Consider the following 20436-nt stretch of genomic DNA (forward strand, 5'->3'; position numbering starts at 1 on the left):
GACTTCCTACAGCTGAATTCAAATATAGAACAAGTTAGATTCAAAGTTAGCCTCAAAAGGCAGAGTAACACTTACTGGATAGAATAATTTGTAACTGATTATAATTAAAGTTATTTTGTCCATAATAAATCTCAAATTGTAGACTAACTTGCTACCCCATATCTATGACATCTCTGTAAATTCTGTTATGGCATGCAAATTGCATTGAAATCACAGGAGATTATATATAAGATCTAATTAAATATTATCAATTAGCAAAATCAATATATCAGGTAAATAGACGATCTGTTTCTGTGTAATTATTTCAGAAGACTAAATTCTCTAAACCTGCAACATCCATCAATTACTGAGAACTGTATAAGCATAAGCATTTAAGGATGGGAATATTATTACCTTTTGGTAAACATTAGCATGGTCAAGGCATTAGGCAGCCTCATTCATTTAAACTTGGTTTCAAATATACTTTTATTCTTAGCAATATTAAAGAAAATTAAAATTCAGACTATTTCAAAAACAGCAGTTCTAGGAAAGGTTATATACTTATGATCATTGTCTTATGTTTATGAAACTTGGCTGCATTTTAATACATTCTGATATTTTTATTACATAACAACAGGAAAAATTCAGTCTTTATGATCAATAACATACTCACCTCCCCAGTGTTCATCACACACTGTGAACAAGGTGGTTTTATTGGCTAATCCTGGGAACACACTGCTGCACTCCATGACAATAGCCTGAGGAATCATTATGATGCAGGACACAATCCAGATAATTATAATGCTGTTCCTTGCACGCTTGGCTGTGCTTTTAAACATCAAAGGGTGACAAATTGCATACCATCGATCCAAAGCAATGCAGCTAAGTGTTAGTACAGATACAGAGACTGAAACTGTCTGAAGAAAAGGAAATATTATGTAAATGTAATTTTTCAGTTTTAAAAATGATTTCTATTTTCAACATACCTAGCTTTCTATTTGAACACATTAAATGGAAATTGTGTTCAGAAAAATCTGTGTTTGTTTTAAGTCACTTCTTGTGGAATTGCAGCAGATATCCTCATCTACTGTAGAACCAAATAGAACAGAATAGTTCATTTGGAAAGGATGTACAAGGATCATCAAGTCCATTTGCCTGACGAATTCAGGACTAAAGAAAAGTTAAAGTATGTTATTAAGGGTATTATCTACATGCCTCTTGAGTGCTGACAGGAGTGGGGCATCAGACAGCTCTCTAGGAAGCCTGTTCCAGTGCTTGACCACCCTCACAGTAAATACATTTTTCCTTATATATATATTTCTGAATCTTACATCTGTATAAAATGCACATATTAGGGTGCTACCCAAAGTGAGTAGGAGTAACAGAGTCAGATTCTGAAAGAATAAATTTATGCAACTCAGAATTTAAAAAATATGTGAAAAATTTCTTCTAAAACAGTCAAGTAATTAGATCATTATTTCTTTGTAGAACATTTTTTTTAAATGTGCTTTTTCCTTCTGTTATATTTGAATATAAGAAGCACGGCTTTGACTTTTCAATTTTCAAAGGAACAATGGAAATCTAGAATCTCATGAAAAAAAACACCAACAAACCAATCAACTTAAAGCAGACTATGCAATTTTAGCCTTTTATTCTGTATGCCAAATAACCTATCACTTTGGTTTTATTGTTCAGTGATCATTTCATTTTCTCTTCAGATTTTCTCCCATTAGAATGGAAGCTTTGAAACAAGTTTTGTGCTTTTGATACTACCCAGTAGAAGACATACTTGCTGGAGAACTGTTGCCCTTTACAGTGTGGCTTTTCAGCCTAAACATAAAGGTCTCTACTGAAAATACAGATCGTGTTTGAGGCACAGAGGTGATCACCTACACGCGTTCAGAGTTATACTTCATTCTTTTGATTTATAATGACTAAAAGGCCAAGTAGGCTGCCATTCACCTGAACAGCTATACTTAGAAAAGGTATCTGCCAATCATATTGGTGCAAATGATCTCCTAACTGCTTAAGTCCATAGGTAATGAGTGGCAATTATGTTTAAGACAGAAGGTTTGATCAAGTATGTTTAAGGTAGACAGTGTGATTGGCTCCCAGGACACTTTGACTACCTCTAAAGAATGTAAAATAAGTCATTAAACATATATGTAGGCATAGACTCCCTTCGGAGTTCTTCAGAAGTTCGGATTATATGTTCTGGATACTTGTGTAGCTTTTTAGGTCCCCAGACGGAGTATAATTCTGTATGTAATTCTATTACCAGGCATTCTTTTTTGTTTCACATCTCTTCTGAATTGTTAAAAAAGATCACAAAAAATGAAGAGCATCAGACAAATGATCCAGAAGATGCATTGCCCAAGTCTAACAAGAACAACATTTACTAAGCACTAACTTATTCGCAAGTGGAACTGTACTTTAATGCTCTGTAGGTATCCTGAGGTATCTACTTCAGTAGCTGTGACAGACTTTCATTGCGTTATCATCACCATTAGCAAGACGCTATTGCTCTTTTTTGTAACATGGATAATGTATACACAAACACAGTATAATAATACCTGTAAGTAGGGAATTGCTTTGCAGAGGTGCTGCCCAAAGAACCAAGTTTCTGTGATGTCCACTACTAAAGTTGCTGGAAGACAAGTAATTGTGACCAGAATGTCAGCCAGAGATAGATTCACTATGAAATAGTTGGTGACTGTTCGCATGTGATGATTCTTCCACACTGCAATACAAACTGAATTTGGAAAGAGAAGTTAGTGAGCTGGGAATGTTTTAACAGGAAAACTTGTTCAGTCAGAAATAAGGAAATGTTGTCCCTTGTTTAATAAAGAACAGCTGAGCACGTTGTTTGGTGTAGAAGCCGTGTTTTTTCTTTTAGAGTGGAAAAAAAAGGTTCATGTAGAGAGATTCTTAATAAACAAGGAGTAGTTTTCCACAGACCACAGCAGAGAAAATATCTGATGAATAATAAAGTAGCTTATTGTACTGCAAGTACTAATTTCACTAACTATTCACGCAACTTTCTTCAAGTCTATTTTAATCCACTGGCTTTATTCTGTGGCAAAACTTATCTACCTCTGTAAAGGTTTATCTTTTTCTTATGCTATTGTGATGCTTGATTCAAATTGCTACATGGAGTCTTATAAACTATATCAAGAAAACTACAATTTAAGAAACTATTTCACTGGACATAATGTGTCTATTGCATCTGCAGAGAATCTGTAGCATTTGCCTGGGGAAAAGGTATCTATGATTTGAGGTAAGTAAATGAATGTAATTTTTGCAGTATTAAGAGCAATGCACTTTAAATGTGGTATATTTTTGACCATTATTATTGTAATCAAAAACAGTATGTAGAAGATACTTTAAAAGATGTGCCTTTAAAGCTTGTTTTGTGTCTTTTCTCTTTTTCTCTTTTTCAATTTTGAATGGCTTTTTCAGATGAAACAAATCACTTCTTTAACATGGATGCAATACATTCATAAGTGAATACATTAAAAATGCCAAGATTTCTGAGAAACTAGCCTAAAAACAGATTTTGTAACATTTTTAATAGTTAGCCTATAAGAGATTTAAGTCAATAGCTTTTGAACATTTTAGATTCATAAAAATCTCTTTAAAGGCTCATACTCAGGATTTTCTTGAAGTACCACAGTACAATTCTTGTAAGAAAACAGTGCAATTCACTGTATCAAAGATTCTTCTCCTGTAAACATTACTTCATTCGTCATACAAATCTGGATGAAGAGTCGAGGTCTCCTTACTCTGTCAGGATATAGCACTATGCTGAATTTAAAAATACTAGACAGGTGATCTGTGGCATTTAGTGAATGCCACAGAAAAGAGTTAGAAGGGTCCTCAGGAGTGATAAAACAGAATCAGCTAGAGTTAAGTCATTCTCTTATTAAACTAACACAGCTGGAAAAAAAATACAGCCTTTATGTCACAGTTCTTGTGATCAGATGCTTCTTCAGATCCTAAGAAGCATGGTGTGCCTGAAACCTTGTGTCCAACTCCCAAGTGTATCAGCTGATATAATACAATATATTTCTTCACAAATCCTGTCTTGCTTAAGTCTTTATACCATCCCAACTACACCAAAAGCATCAGTAAACCACTGTTGGCAAGTTTGTATTTTAAAATATTTTACAGGTGAAAATATCATGCCTCTCTTAAATATACTGCAATGTTGAGCCATGTTTCCTTTTATAAAAAGAAAATAATCTTCTAATGTCTAATCTACTTCTCTTTTGCTGCTCTGTATATACCATTTTCTGTAAACAGGCAGCATGGTGAACAGCTTTTTCCCATGGCAATGCTTCACGTATGTAAGTGAGATAAAAAATATAATGATTGTTATTATACCTCTACTCAATTTTCTTTTCAGATTGCACAACTTCAGAACTCTGTGGTTTTTTTTTTACTGCTGCTCAGTTCTAGAATTTCTGCGAACATCCTCCTTGCTGTTCTCTGGATGCTCTTCAGATTGGATCACATTATTTTGTCAGACTGCAGTGATCCAAACTGGCACAATACCCACTCAAGACCTTACTAGCCCTTTAGCTAGAGCTAAGATTGGAGGATTTCCTCACGATGTCTATGTTTAGGTATTCAGGGCTGATTTAGGACAATGGGAGAGGGAAGAAGGAAACAGCCTTCAATTTCTCTCAGAAAAGGTGATTTTATCAACTAACTTCTTAGTAGCTCCTTCTAAAACCCCTATTATGTCAATACAGATGTTCTTAATATCTTCTTGTCAGTGGTTCTGACCTGGTTTGTCCTGGTTCCATGACTAAATGGGGTGGAGGGACTCACAGACCCATGCCCCGAGGTGGGTCTAAAAACTAAACAGTGGCAATGAGCTAAGGGAGAAACATAATTTACTAAATGTGATAGGGAATGAGAGATAACACAATATAATGCAATATAATTGGAATTGAAGTTATAAATCAAATAAAATGAGTGTCCAAAACCAAAGGCCTTACTCTACTGCTGAAGGTGAGATGACTAGGGAGCACACATGGCAGAGATGAGCAGAAAAAGAAGGGTCATCTCGTGACTTCCAAACTGTTTTATCCTTCCCTCTGAATGGAAAATGGAAATGGAATAATTAAATCTTCTGTGGTCTGTAGTTCTTCTTCTCTTCTGAGAAAGGTATACCCGGAACTATCAATGATCCACAGAACTGGAGCATTAACTCCTTAACTCTAACTACCAGTGCACTACATGATGTTATGATATGGAAAAACGATAACAGAAATCATAAAATCATGACACTTCTAATGTACGAAAACATAAGTGAAAATTCCATACCTTGTCAAAGTTTATTCTTTGGTATACGACTATCACAGTTTTGTAAAAGGAAGTCAAATTCCCTCTGCAAGGTTCTTTCCTGCCCTTGGAAAAAGTATCCCACAGTATCAATTTCTTCTATTGTTTTCTTCCTGGATAAAGAATTTCGGTTGTCTTTTTTTTTTTTTTTTTTTTTTTTTTGGCTGTGGCTCTAGATATCTGAAAGGCAAGACTTACAAATCAAAAGCTCAAAGGATACGTATTTGGGTGGTTTAAGTTATCTACTCAAGTAATTATTTATCTAGCACTGTAAGGTAATTAGGTAATTAAAACTATCCAGAGCGTAACTACTGCCACTTGCTGCATGGGATTACTAAAATTATCACAGAATCATAGAATTACTACAATTATAACATACATTATGAAAACATAGATTCAGTCTGGATATAATAGGGGAGATATTACACTGCTGCACTTCTGGAATGTTGTTTTCAGTTGGAAATGCAGTGTTGAGGATAAAAGTTGCAATCATCTCACTTTCGATGAGGTTAACAATTTGGGATTTTACTTGTAGTTTGTTTTCTGTCTTGAATATAATTCATACTGAAAGTAGGGTCCTGTCTTGTACTTAAGCAAAAGTTAATAATAAGTGACAATGTCTTTCTGTGCTTTTTACTCCTTGAATCAAAAAGCAAAAAATAAATAAAATGTTGCTTTAAAAGTTGGAGATCAACTACTTTGTTCTCATGCTGTGGTCTCAACAGTTCTACATTCTACTTCATTCAGACAAATGCATATTTTTCAGCAAAGGATGACAGTGCCCGAAGGTGCCATGTGTAAGCAGATAAGTCATAAAGCTCATGTTCTTTTACAAGGTCTGTTCTCAATCTTATGCTGAAATGTCTGGAAAAACACCTGAATATAAACATTATTTCTGGGAAAAATCCACGAAGTTAACTAATGTGAGTTCCACTTCACTGGTAACAAACCATGACAGAAATCAATTCATTGCATGTTCCATGTTGTGTTCAAAGCTTTCTACAAGTATCAGCAAACAAAACCTTGGAGGGCTAAAAAGAAAATAGATAATTTTCATCTCTGAAGTGAGGGAAATAAAGCACAGAAGTTGTCAAAGGCCATACAGTAAATCAGACTCAGAACAAGAAACTTAGACTCCTAATTCGCAGCTCTGTGCTAAGCCTTCCAGATCACATTGGCTTAACAAAGGTGGAATTTAGATGAACTTCAGTACTTGCTGCTCCTCAGAGAAATAAAAAGGACTGTGCTCCTTGTTACTTAGGGAGTAGCAGTGCACAGGAGGCAAAACCAGTATACAGAAGGTAGGTCTGAAATCCTTCGAATTCTAATTTACAGGGGCAAGAGGCACATGAAAGATGAAAAAAAAAATTTACAATCATAGAAATGAAAGACAATTTGTTACTCTAGATTTCTGTATGCTTGTGTATTTACCCGTCTGACCTCATGCATTCTTTGCAGTACAGCCCATTTTCCATTCTTTGGATGGTGTATAGTGCAATTGCACCTTAATTAGCGCATTCATACACTACCATAATAATTAGGAAGATACGTGTAAGAAAGACTGTTACAAAAGCCTCTGAAAAGAAAGGATTTTAAAACATTAGTTTCCCTCCACTCATTGCCCTCTGCTGGCTGAAGTATTGCGTTCACCCTGCTCGCACTGACAATGTTTTCCTTCAGTGCCAGGATAAAGAGAGCTGTAAGGATTTGATACAAGTCATCTGAACAGGGCAGAACAGTATAAGCGACAACAAGTTAGTTCAATGTACTCCTTCTAGACTGGATGTCTTTCTGAGTCTACTGCTTGGTACAAGCTTGCTCAGTTGCCCTGGACATCAGCTTCATGGCCACACCAGTGGCCTAGCAGATCACAAGCCCTCTAGGGGCTGTTGAAAAAATATTATTTTATGGGAGTGAAAAGTAGTCTGACTATGCCATTTAATATACTAGAAGTAATTAGGTATCCTAACAAAATAATTTTGTATACTCTCCACTCTCATCCCATCCCAACCTTGGACATTCCCAGCTATGAGAGGAAGGAGGTTGGAGAAAATGTATTAACATGGGCAGTGAAGCGGAGAGGCTTGCAAGTTCAATAAAAAAAATTGGGAGATGAATGTGAGAGAAATGAAACTGAGAAAAATTCTCCAGTATTGTGCTCCCAGAGTGCGAGAATACTGTACTGGAACTCAACTACCTGCCTAATTTCTTTGAATAATTTCTGTATTTTTGTTTTTATTTTATAAAAATACTCAAGGTTCCAGTTAATAGCTTTTCCACAAACAAAAATATGCAAGCCAGTTTTCAGTAAGATAAGCTATTTTTCAGTGTTTATTAAGTAATCTGACTCTAATAATTCCTTTATCGTTTTGAAATTTCTTACAGCAGATGCTTTCGTTTTATTTTTTCCACCAGACTAAGAAAAAGAGGTTTAACGAAAACGACTGCTATTCTTGCCTCGGCCACACAGTGTCAGTGAAAGACTGCAAACTAGCCCGAGTAGTCAGTGCTTGGGAAAGCTTGTGGAGGTTTTCACCGTTGAGGACAGTTCTGCTCTAATGAAGTTCTTGCAGCAGCCACACTCGAAGCATCCCTCGCCCCCTCGCCCCCCTCCCCAGTCCCCTGAAGGCTCACAGGAAAGTCTCCAGAAGGACTAAACACAAACTTTAACACAAAAATTAAAAGCAGAGTTAAAATTTAAGAAAGATACTATTTTCAGTAAATCAAGAAAACTTCATATACTTCATAGTCCTGAGGATAAGACAGTGCAATGAGGGTTTTAAATTGATATTTTTCATGTTCAGATTGAATCTCTGTTGGTTTTGTGCCCCAGGGCATTTTAATTAGAGACTGTAATTCCACCTATTTAATGAGCATAGCTCATTGTATCTAAAGATGAATATGAAAACAATATAAAGGGTCCAGCTGGTATCAAATGCAGCTGCTTGCCTCCTGGAAGATTTACACTGTCTTGAGCATATTAAACATTATGCTGCTGTCCTTCCACTGGTGAATAGATGGTTCAGCTATCAATTTATTCTTTACAGAAGCCCTAAATTATTTTTGTAACATGCCAGAAGTCTTGTCAACACCTTGTTTAATGGGTCATCCTTGAACTGGACTTTTTGATCAAAATAACATAATTTCTGCAAACAGCAATACATGACCTTTCCTTACATAATTAAAGGCACAATGTGTTATCTCTCTCTCTCTCTTTTTTTTTTCTTTTTTTTTTTTTTTTGGTGATAGATCCCACCTCAGTATAAACAAAGTGTTATATTTTTTTCTCTATTATACTAAGCTTCAGTGGCTTTATTTTGCCTTAGAAATTCATTATCACAATTTTTTTACTAAAAAGATGGCCACAGAGAAGTTACGTTGGTTGGTTATAAGCACTAGTCATCAAGATTTGGTCCTTCACGTGGATTTTTGGGTGGTTCTGTGTGGAGCCAGGAGTTTGACTCAATGTTCCATCTGGGTCTTTTCCAACTTTGGATATTCTATGTTTCTATGAAATCTCTCCCTTGTTCTTCTGCATGTGATGGCATTACCTACTGTGCATCAAAGCCTCAGTGGTGGAGTGTCTATCAATATGATCATGCTCAAATGAAGGCTGAGCAAATAAGCTACAAAATGAGATTCTGCTACAGCCCCTGTTGAAACAATAAATCAGTGCATACTGTTGGGTAGAAAAATACTGTCACTGAAATTACTTTCATTATGTTCTATTCCTGATGGAGAATTCTTCTGCTTTAACAAAAGAGTCTAAAAATTAGGCGCCTAAGTCCAAGCTTACTTTATTTATTTTAGGAAACCTTTCTAAGAGTCTTTCAATAACTTCATTGATGATCTTGATTAAGGGGTGAGAAGCACTTTAAGTAAATTGCAGAGGATATATAATTAGGGTTTTTTAAAACCAGCAGTGAGAACAAAAGGTCTAAAACAAAGAGATTTCTTCTGTGAATAGAAAGATGATATCTTGTTCCTATGCTGTCAATCTCTTACGTACTACTAAGCTCTGAACTCAAACATTACTTCATTTTTTAGATCACTTATTAAAAAAAAAAAAAAAAGAGTCTAACATAAGATCTGGTTTACATTGAAAAAGTAATAGAGTGATAAAAAGATAATTTTGATACAATGTTTATTATAAGGAAAAAATTGAAAAATTCCTACAGTTGGTAACAATGCCCAGCAGAGAAGAACTATCCTTGAAAACATGAAGTGGCAGCAGAAAAGATGGATTTTGTTCTAGGCTGCACCTACAAAGAAATTACATACCCTGTATGTGAGGTGACAGCTTTTCCTCATAGGACAGACTAGACACGCTTCAACAAACATCACTGAAGCGTGACAAAAGGAGCAAGTGTTAGGCGTGCAGCCCATGTATCACACATGAACAAGTCTAGATGTGTTGTTTCCTTCACTTTTTTTTTCTTGTAGGACTCTAGGAAACACTGGAACAAAAAGAAATATAGCTGATAGCAATGGAAAAATGTAATCGTAAAATATTTTCTTGATTGTCAGCCTAGCTGAAATGTACTGTTGTCTCCCACAGAAGACAATGAGAGTCTACATAAAAAAAAACAAAAACAACAACAACAAAAAACAACACTTATACATAGCACAGTTTGCTTACAGCAGTATAACTTCTGACGTGTTTTCTAGCTAACACTCTGGCTTTTAAAAGGAATTACAAGATGGAGTTGTTGGCTGTCTGCTTCTGTATTTTACATACTGCCTCATTATTACAGTGCAAGAGAAGAACATAAGAACTAAATTCTGCTTGCTGGAAGCTTATCTGTACAAATTACAATTGGGAGTAATAGCGCAATCATCTAATTGGCACAGAATTCATTTTCTAACTCAGTCACATTACATAATCTAAGGCAATTAATGGAATGGGAGTTTTCACTGGAAGGTCAGCTACACTGTGCACAGAGTCTGCCAAATATATTAGTTTTTGTCAATTCTGGAAGAAGCAGAAATTATCTTCACACCATTTCCAGAGTTTACTACAAGGATTAACACAGACTGATCAGTTTTAAATTGCCCCACCACACACAAAGATGCACGTATACTTGTTTGTCTATCCATAGTAACAATAAAAACCTACAAAATCCTTACATATGCTGCATATTAGAGATGGAAGGACTTTTAATGTAATTGTCATGGTACACATAATAATAAATCATAATAATGATAAAAAATTTCATACTTCACTATGATTCAAATTTAAACTTGTGTGTCTCATCAAAATCAAAGTGAGCTCCAGAGCTTAAAAGCTGGGCAACTTTGGAATCATATATTTCAAAATGCACTTGTCAGCATAAAATGGAATTGCATTAGAAAACTGAGGAAAATGTGTGTTAGTCCCTGTTCAGCTCCTAGTAGATGGGGCTTTACTGTTTTTGGAAGTCTTGTGGAGCTGGATAGTGGCTGAAGAGCCACAATGAGTTATTTTCCTTCTTCCACATGTAGATGATTCTTTCAAAACATCACTCATCAACACTAGGCAACATATCCTGACACCATATCATTCTCAAGGCCACATCTGTTTTGAGGCTAAATAGCAGATCTGGTCTTCAGATCTATCAGTCCTACAGCTATGAGAATACAAAATTAAATTAGATGAATTTTTCTGAAAGAGTTCCATATGTTTATCAGGAGGATATCTTGAAAGTAAAATTGCACAAAAGCAAAAAAAGCAACAACAAAGTTCGCTATTTGCTTCCTAGGCAATCTGTCAAACGCATGTGAGTATGCGAATTCTGACTACTTGTTGATAGTTTGTTCTTCTTCAGGAGCTGCTGAAATAGTCAACACTTAAGTCAAGGTTCATGGTATATCAAATAATATCAGATAAGAGATATTTCATCAGTAGTGCTGTAGAAAGCAGATGCTGGATGGCAGATGAGTCCTAAATTTTTAGTTTCTAAAATGTGCATGTAGATCCAAAAATAAAAAAAAATTAAAAAAAAAATTAAAAAAAAGCAAGACTATGAAGAACAGCTATGAATAAATCAGTATATGGGGGTCCATATGAAAAGAAATGCACTTTTTGTTTATTTTTCAGTACCTTTTAATAGTTTCTGACCATTGAGAGTGAGTACTTTCCCAACTGTTCTGATTCCAGTCCTCCTCCTTTGTCACCAAATGAGTTTACAGCAGAACTATTGTTTTGTATGCTTGTCCACATCGGAGGGGTGGCCAGCAGGTAGAGGGAGGTGATTGTCCTCTTCTGCTCTGCCCTCATGAGTCCCCATCCAGACCTGGGGCCCCCAGCACAAAGAAAGATGTAGAAGTGTTGGAGCTGGTCCACAAGAGGACCACAAAAACGTTCGGGCTGGATCACCTCTCCTGTGAAGAGAGGCTGAGGGAGTCAGGATTGTTTATTCTGGAGGAGAGAAGGCTCCTGGGAGAGCTCACTGAGGCCTTTCAGTACTTGAAGGGAGCTTATAAGCAGGAAAGGGAACAACTTTTTACATGGGGAGATAGTGATAGGACAAGGGGGAAGCCTTTAAATGAAGGGAGAGGAGATGTAGGTTAGATGTTAGGAGGAAATTCTTTACTCAGAGGGTGGTGAGGCACGGGAAAAGATTGTAAAGAGAAGTTGTGGATACTAGCCTGACCTAGTGGGTGGCAACTCTGACCATGGCAGGATTGGGACTAGATGATCTTCAAAGTCCTTTCCAACCTAAGCCATTTTATGATTCTATAATTGTATGAACAACATGGCATCATTTACAAGAATATGTGTCTCATCCAATTCTGCCAACACATGCATCTATGCATAGACCTCAGCATTCTCCAGATACCTGTGAAGTGATAACGGAGCAACCTCTGAGACATTACAGTTCTCTACTGATAGCATCGACTAGAACTTTGTCGTTAAAACCATACATTAAATTTTCCCTCTACACTCAGAAAGAAAACAGTCCTAAAAATCAAACAACAGTAAGTAAACATCAAATGAATGCTGCTGAGCTTACGAATCAGACTGTGAACTCTTTGAGGGAAGGACCACAGTTGGGTTCTGCACAGACGTCACCATAACACGGTGGAAGCAATTATTGTAAAATAGACGCTAAATAATAGAACTATCCAGAGAAGACTAGTTCTCTGTCAGTTAGGCTGGATTTCATTCTAAGGTGGAAAAAGAAACAAATATCACTAAGTTCTGTGGATAAAGAAAGTTTCAGAGGCCTCTGGCTGATATTCTGCATGGTCTCCAACCCACAGAAGCCAGTAGTGCTGAAGAGCTTCAAGCTGGGTATGGCAGGTTGCTCAGGCTCTCAGCCCTTGCCAGCTGCAGGGAGAGTGCCAAGAGAGCCAGCAACCCGGCTGGCAGGACACTAGAAGGCTGCTTGCGCTGTGTTCTTTCTTTGAACAAATCAAGTGATCTCCACTGTACCATTTGGTTTTGATGAGTGCATGTTCCCTGAGGGAAAACAACTCATTAGAAAAGTTCAGACCTACTTGAATAAATACATTAAATGAGAACCATTCCCATTCTTTATCTGTGTAACTGCAATTGAATGTGTGGATCTGGACATTACTTATTAATCCCTTTTAGTCTTACTTCTTCTAGTTTTTAACTGCTGCAACTGCTTCACGTGGAATCTTTGTGTCAGAAACCAGAGACCTCCATGCATCCTAAATATATCTTTCTTTAATTTCCTGCATTTCTATTTCAAGTATTTTTTAAATAAAGTAGTTAGTTAGTTCAAAGTCAACTGTTAAGAAGCCCTATGTCTTTCTCTAGCATTGCAAAGAAGTTGTAATTTTGTTTCTGTGTATGGTAAGGGAATGCTTTGGACTTATGTGAAAAACAGAAAGTCCTCACCCTCAATGACTGTTCTGTTTCTATTGCTAAATCATGTCTAAATGAAAAAGAAAATAGGACAAAATTTACTGATGTTATCACCATGATTTCAGTTCATCTGAATGTCTCAAAACCTTCAAATCTGTTCCTTCTGTGTGGCTTCTAGTGAAATCTCTGGTGAGCAGCTAGTGTGGGCACACACAAGAATCACTGATGTGAAGCACTTGAATGCTATAATCAAACCTGCATTCAAACACTGAGGCTTGCTAACACCTTTCATTTTAGCTGGTTTGTGCAGCAGTTTGGACAGTGTATGTCAACTCTCCTAATTAAACTGAAAGCTAAATAGCAATGCAGACCTTGTAGTATGCTACTGCTCCTGCAGTGCAGCTCAGCCAAAAGCCCCGTAAATGTCACTCAAAGTTCAAGTTTTCTACCTTGGCTGTTAATTAAGTGTCAGAATGCTTTAATCTAGTTCATTACTAATATCTAAGGGCTGTGCTGTGCTTTCCACTTGCACAAATGTAATTCCAGGAGCACAATGAGCGTCCTCATTCCATGTGAATGCACAATTGAAGATGATAAGCAGATACTAAGATTTTCAAAGCAACATAGGGAAGGGAAAGGTCTTTCCTGGATTCCAAAGTGCTAACTGAATGAAACATGGACAAATGGAAGCAAAGCTCTGACTTCTCATCTCACACTAGTCCAAAAGCATGAGTCAAATCTAAGCAGAGGAATCCACTGCATCATTAAGGATGACACTATGAAGCGCTAAAACTTTACTATACTCTGTTAGTTAAACACTGTTAAACTCTGTTAAACACTGTTAGCCATTAAAACCCCATCTGGTTTACTCTGAAAAGGTCCAAGACTAGATCACAGATTAACCCTAAGTAAGGATTATTCATGCAGGAAATTTTTCTTCTTGGAGACTTCAGAACATACACCATTCTCAGATTTTCACTGCTAATTGAATAAACAAGGTTTCACAAAAATGTCTTTGGCAAGACCACATCAATTTCTCTCCCCAAAAACACGTAAGCCTGCAATCAGCTTTCTTGCATAAAGATGAGACAGTGTTCAGCTAATGAGCACCTGCACCTGCAGATCCCACCAACAAGCTGGCAGTGAACAGGGGCAGCAGTTTGGAAGGGTGAGGTCTGTGCCATGCACAAAGGCAAATGACCTGGATAGAAGCAGTCCTGCCACAGGAAAGGTGGGCGGACAGCTAAATGCCAGCTTTCACCCCAGGCACAAAGATAAGGTACGCAAGTCAGGGAGGAGCACCGATATTGCCTCTGTCTGCAAGTGAAAAGAAAGGAAATCTTTTCTTCTCGTACTTCGGAGTCGGGGGGGGAGGGGGGGGGGTTGAAGTGTAAACTGGATGAGAGCTCCGATAGCCGAAGATTTGACCTTGAATGCTGAAAGGCGAGAGGACAGCCTGTTTACAGAACGGGTAGAGGGGGGCGGCTAAACACAGACAGTTCTAAAAGCTGTTCTCTTTCAGAATCAGACGGAAGGACACTTTTCTTTCTAGTACAAAGCACAGGCTCTGTGGAAGGCAGCTGTCTTACGCTGTGTGCACAGAGCAGCAGAGCAGCACGCACGCTGTAACACAGCCTTTGTGCTGAAGGTTCGATGGGTTGGCCAGCGTGCACGCTCGATGTTTACTGGCAGCTCCAGACAAAAATAGCACCATCAGTCCATCCGAAGAAAAAAAGAGCCGTGCAAAACGTTGCCTTTGGCAGCAGCTTTATATGCATGGTGCCTCGGGAAGCCTGGAGCACCGGCAGAGCGCATGACGCGCTGAAATTCATGAATGAAGGGCCCACATGGCAGGGCTGGGCGCTAGTGAGCCGCTCCGTTCATGAGAATGTCAGTGACGGGAATGAAAAATGCAAATGGCCGTGGCTCCGGAGGAGCGGATTCTCACGGCGTACTCCGCTCCCTGCGCGCGCGTTCATTCACAAAGCCGTTATTTACCGCGCCCAACGCGCTCCCCGCGGCTCCGGCCGGCAGCAGCCTGGGGCGCGGGCAGCGGCCGCCGAGCTCAGGGACCCCCGCGGCCATCTCCCCCGCGGCGAGACGAGTGCGGCTGTCACAGCGCGGTCACAGCACGGGAGTGGGACGAGGAGAAGCGCAGAACCGCTGACCTCCGGCCCTCACACCGCCCCCGCCTGCCCCCGTCAGCGTTGCCCGCGGGGAGCGGCGAAGCCCCTCGCCGCGTCCCACACGGGTGCGTGGGAGCGGGGAGGAGGCGGGCGAGCGGCGGGAAGGAGCCCGCCCCCCCCGCCGGGGCTGCGCGAGAGCCGCTAACCGCCGACCTGAGGGCGGACAGCCGCCCCGGCCCCTCACTGAGGGGCGAGGTCCCGCGGCCGCTCCCCGGCGTCCGTCACCCGGGGCCGTTTCCCCGTGCCTGTCCGTTAGAAAACGCGCGTCTCTCACAGACATCCGTTGGAAAATCCCCGTGTTTGTGATTTCCAGCCCGGGGGACGAGGGGAACCGGCGGCCCCGGGCGGGCTGAGAGGCGGGGCAGCCGCCGAGGCGCGTTGTTTCAGCACCTCAGTCCGCGGACAGCGACGGAGCCCGCAGCGGCTCTTCCCGGGCGGCCCCGCCGAGCTCCGAGCTCCGACCCGCCCCGGTATCCGCAGCCCCTTCCCCGCAGCCCGGCTCCCTGCGGTTTGCAGCGGGGAGAGGCGAAATCTGCCCGCGAGTGAAGGCAGGTCGGGCAAACTTCGGGAGCCAGACTCACCCAGCACGTTCCCGACGAGAGCCACGATGAAGACGACGATGTATCCCGCGATCAGCGCCCATTCGTATTCCTTGGGATGCAAATACTCCTTCCAGAGGTAGCGCAGGAACTCCTCATCGTCGTAATCGGCGGATGGGGTTAAAAAGGACTCCCGTGTTTCATTCAGCTCCGGAGACGACGTCCAGTTCCTGCACGGAGGCGAAGCATCCTCGGGCTGAGTCCCGGACATCCCTGGTGGTGGTCCGGGGGGCTGAAGGAACCCTCTCAGCGCTCCACAGCTCTCTCCCGCCCCTCCATTGAGACTTGTGATTGCTAGTGCCAAGCGGGGTGTGGGGAGAAAATGACGCTGGAACTTCGGGAACCAATGCGGGACCAGGCTGGGGCTTCGAGCCGGCCCCACACGCCCGGTTGCCTTTCCCAGGGCGGGCAGGGCGCGCAGTCTCCGCGGCTGCGGGGAACGGCATCCAGGCGGGTACATCCCTCTCTTCTGACCCCACTGCTTCCGCGTTTGGACGTGAAAGGGCATCTGCTGGAGACACCTCGAGGTGAAAGGACGTGAATTCGACGTGTTGCTGCAGAGGAGACACAGGATGAAGGGAGCCATTACAAATGAGACGTTCATGTCCCTTCATGAAAGTTGTGCGACTTCTTCTAATGCATAAACTTAACACAGAGCCAGATATTCATGAGCACTGTAGTGCCTAGCTCTAGTGGGCACTGACTAAAACAGGTGAATGGGAAAATCTCAGTTGATACAAGCACCATTTCCATTATGAAATGACACATCTCACTCAGTTCAGTATTGATATGCACCTCCAGAGGAATGTGACTCTACTTTAACTGTACTTCCAACACACAAACTTAAGAGAGAGCTAGATATTCATAAATACTATACTGCTTAGCTCTAGACAGCGCTTTAGCTTCCTGAATCCTTCATAAGCGTACAGCATTCCCTAATGCCTTCAAAATCTAATCCGGCATTCTTATACCTGGTGTCGCCCTTGGGCACCTATTTCTATAGACCTGTTCTCTTTGATATACCTTTCTTTCTACAAAATAAAGAAAAAATCCCATTCCTATTCTGCAGGAAAGCTGCATGGAGCTTTTAGGACAAAGATACTAAAGAATGAGATATACTTGGATGTAGAGGTAAGATCAACACCTCACATAAACTAGAAAGGTAGATATTGCAAACCTCATAAATAAAGATTGGACACTCCCCAACTAATGAAAACAGCTGAGGTTGTATCACTAAATGTATGAGTATTGGGAACCGATTTAAGCTCTCTTGAGAATGTGGAAATGCAGGTGTACTTGGCACACAAAAAGAGACACACTTAGGGAGTTTGTTGTGGTCTTCACAACTGACAGAGTACAAAAATTTGGTGATCAGTAGAAGGAAACTACACATTCTCCAGCTTGTTTTGTATATTAAAATGTTTATCCATAATTTCAATAGTTGCTTCTAAGTAGCCATGAAGTAATGCTTTTTTTTTTTTTTTTTTTTTTTGACAGAGTTCTTTCTTCCTCTCGCACCAGTAGTAAGGAATTGAATTAAAAAGACAAAACTATTAAGAAACAACATGATTTAATGAAAAATAGATCCTAGAGTTCCTTTTTTTTTTTCAACTAGATCGTAAGTTTGATTGATAAAGGCATAAATGATTGATTATACACATTTATAAGCTTCATAAATTCGCTATTCCTAGAGTGCTGTAAGACATTTGCTCTTATTGGTACAGCACATGCTGATCAAGTAGACTGTATAGTAAAAAATCAATATGCCACACATTATAAAGGTTAAAAATTGGCTAACAAATAGATTCCAGAATGAAATTGTAAACATAGAGCCATCACTGAGCTTGTGTATTTCTACTGTCAGTACTTGGTTCTGTTGCACTCATCAGTCAATGACCTTGAAGAAACTGGCAAATGATCCAAAAATCAGAGATAATCAGCTACACACAAACACCATCACGATTTTGTAGTCAGAAAGCTTTGTGTGATAACTGATAGTACAAATAAATATACCTGTAAAAACAGATGAAGGCATATAGAAATATGAGAGAAACTCAACTGAGCTAAAATGTGCTTCTGCCACAGAAACCTGCTGCTGAGGAAATACTTCTCAAAGTGAGGCATTTTAGCAGTATATTTTAAAATCAAGATTGAATGCTTTTCTAAAATATAAGCGCTAGCTGAAATGAGAATTAATTCAGAAAAGTTGTCTGACCTGTAGTATGAAAGAGATCAGACTGGATGATTAGAGTAGTCCCTTCTGCCTTTCTAATTTGTGAGAACATTTTAGTAAAATAGATTAATTTGATGAATTTTACTGCTGATTTATCTTTTAATTATATCATTTATAACAAGGCTAGTGCAGGTGTTTAAATCTGTTTCTTTCATATGCAAGTGAACAGTAAATGCTCAAAAGTAATTCTTATTTTGTTACCCCCTTTTTATAATTTAAAATTGCATACATTGTGGTTTTAAAAACTTCTACAAACAGAGAATATACTGGCTATCCACACTTAAAAGAAGGATAAATTCTGGTTTATATCCATTAAAATTTTTATCTAATGGGAGTACTGTCCAGTATTTATCTAGTATTTATTTGAAGTCTTCACATACACTGATATCATTTCTAATCCATAATTTTCCATCACTAATCCCCAAATACTGAAATAAAATTATCAACCCTGGAAGATATGCCTTGTGGCTTTCAGTGCCACTTATTACATGATATTAGATAACATGAATATAGATCAAACACAATTCTATGCTTTATTGCGTCTGATAGCTAAAAGGAACTGACAATCGTAGAGAACAAACCAACTGTACTTCAGAATCCAAGCTTACTGGTTTGTCAAGCACATTTCTCCCTCCATAATAAACATTCTGTTGCTGATTTATGACTTTATCAATTGCACAAATGGACAGCAGTTTTTCCTATCTTAAAGACTAGCCCCTTCATTTTAAAATCGATTTGGAGGATTAGTTTTATACTAGCCTAGTATCATATTACATTTGGAACCTTTTATCAAAGCAGCATGAATTTTAAAGTTTTTGCAAACTTAGTTTAAGAGGAAACTGAACCTTAGGATTTCTTGGCTGAACATTTAACACGTGTTTTCATTCTTGGGAAGCAAACCACATAAACATGTCTGTTGAAGAGAAATAGACTGTTGTGTTGGCAGTAGTGATGAATTGTGTGAATATGTTCTTCCTTCCCATTTTTCTTTCACTACTCTGATTTAACAACTTTTCTCTGCCTCCTTTCTTGCTGTTATGAAATATGCCACATGATTGCTCAATAGAAAAACAACTTTACCATTTATTTGCTTGAGCAATCCTGCTCAGTTGTATACCAGGTTTTGTCTGTAAAATCCCTCTGGTATCTTTCCTCCTGTAATGTTATTTCAGGGTAGAACTACTGCTTCCCTGGCAGCAGCACTAAGTAGTTCTTGAGACGAATTTGGACTATCATCAGCTAAGTATTCTGAAGAAGGGAAGATGCTAAATGGGTAAGCAGAGAGAAGCTGAGAGCCAGAGAAAAACAGATAGAAAAGACCAGGTATGGAAATCTCTGCAACCATAATATTCAGTGGGATAACAAGGGTAATAACTACCAAGTAGAAGGTGCAAAGAACCATAAAAGAAAAAAATAATACTGTACTGCTTGTGAAAACAATGGCGTTAATAAAAAAACCTTATAAATGAACATAATGATGCTCCATCACACAACACGCATATAGCGCTACATTTTCTTTAGGTCCCCTTTTGTCTTAGCACTAATTCATTAATAAACTGTTGCCTAGAAGGAAAAAACTAGTTTTAGCATGATAAATATTATTCAAATCTTCCGCTGAATTTTTGGAACCACCAGTGATATAAGAAGTATCCAGTAATTCTCCTTGTTTAGCCAACTTCAGGCATTTTTCTCTTTATGTATAGAAACCAGAACAGGATCCTGCTTTACACAATTCAACAGCATGCTAAACTACAGTTACCTAGATATTCTAAGATTATCAGCTAAGCTCTCTTGATTTATTAGCTCACTAGCACCATTACAAGGAGTCAAAATCAGGGTAACTTGCACTAATTCCAGCAACGATCAGATAAGAAAGGTCAGCAGCTTGTTAATTCATACCACCATCATTATTAATGTCTACCAATACAGAATGTATTTCAAGAGACAAAGTCTGATTCCAGTCTTCCAACTCGGTACTATTCATAAAAATATATATCAGTGCGAGCACGATTCCTCCATGGTTCACTTGGGCCTCCTTCTTATTTACTGCCAAATACTAAAAGGAGTTCAAAATACTGTTCATTTTGATTAGGAAACTGAATGCATTCCATGTGGAGTATTCATTCCTCCATTAGGTCTACAGATATTTAAAAACAAACATATTTAATGATCAGGATGCAGATCCAGCCTTGATGGAACATATTACAACTTTTTTGAAGAGGTCTCTGAACTATATAAATAAGCTGATGACTATTTGCACTTTTTCATTAGAGAAGA

At 39.1% G+C, this 20436-nt stretch overlaps 1 protein-coding gene across 1 annotated transcript in view; it reads right to left on the bottom strand.

Moving 5' to 3' along the window:
- Positions 1-17462, bottom strand: part of HCRTR2 (hypocretin receptor 2) — a 33302-nt gene extending 15840 nt beyond the window's left edge. Inside the window, exons 1-3 of the mRNA XM_021393233.1 lie at positions 15909-17462; positions 2553-2731; positions 653-896 (exon numbers count right to left, since the gene is read on the bottom strand). Of these exons, the coding sequence (XP_021248908.1) occupies positions 653-896; positions 2553-2731; positions 15909-16530 (1045 nt within the window). The 5' untranslated portion in view covers positions 16531-17462. The remainder of the gene's footprint in view (positions 1-652; positions 897-2552; positions 2732-15908) is intronic.

Source organism: Numida meleagris, chromosome 3, assembly GCF_002078875.1.
Source record: "Numida meleagris isolate 19003 breed g44 Domestic line chromosome 3, NumMel1.0, whole genome shotgun sequence".
Taxonomy (NCBI): Eukaryota; Metazoa; Chordata; class Aves; order Galliformes; family Numididae; genus Numida; species Numida meleagris.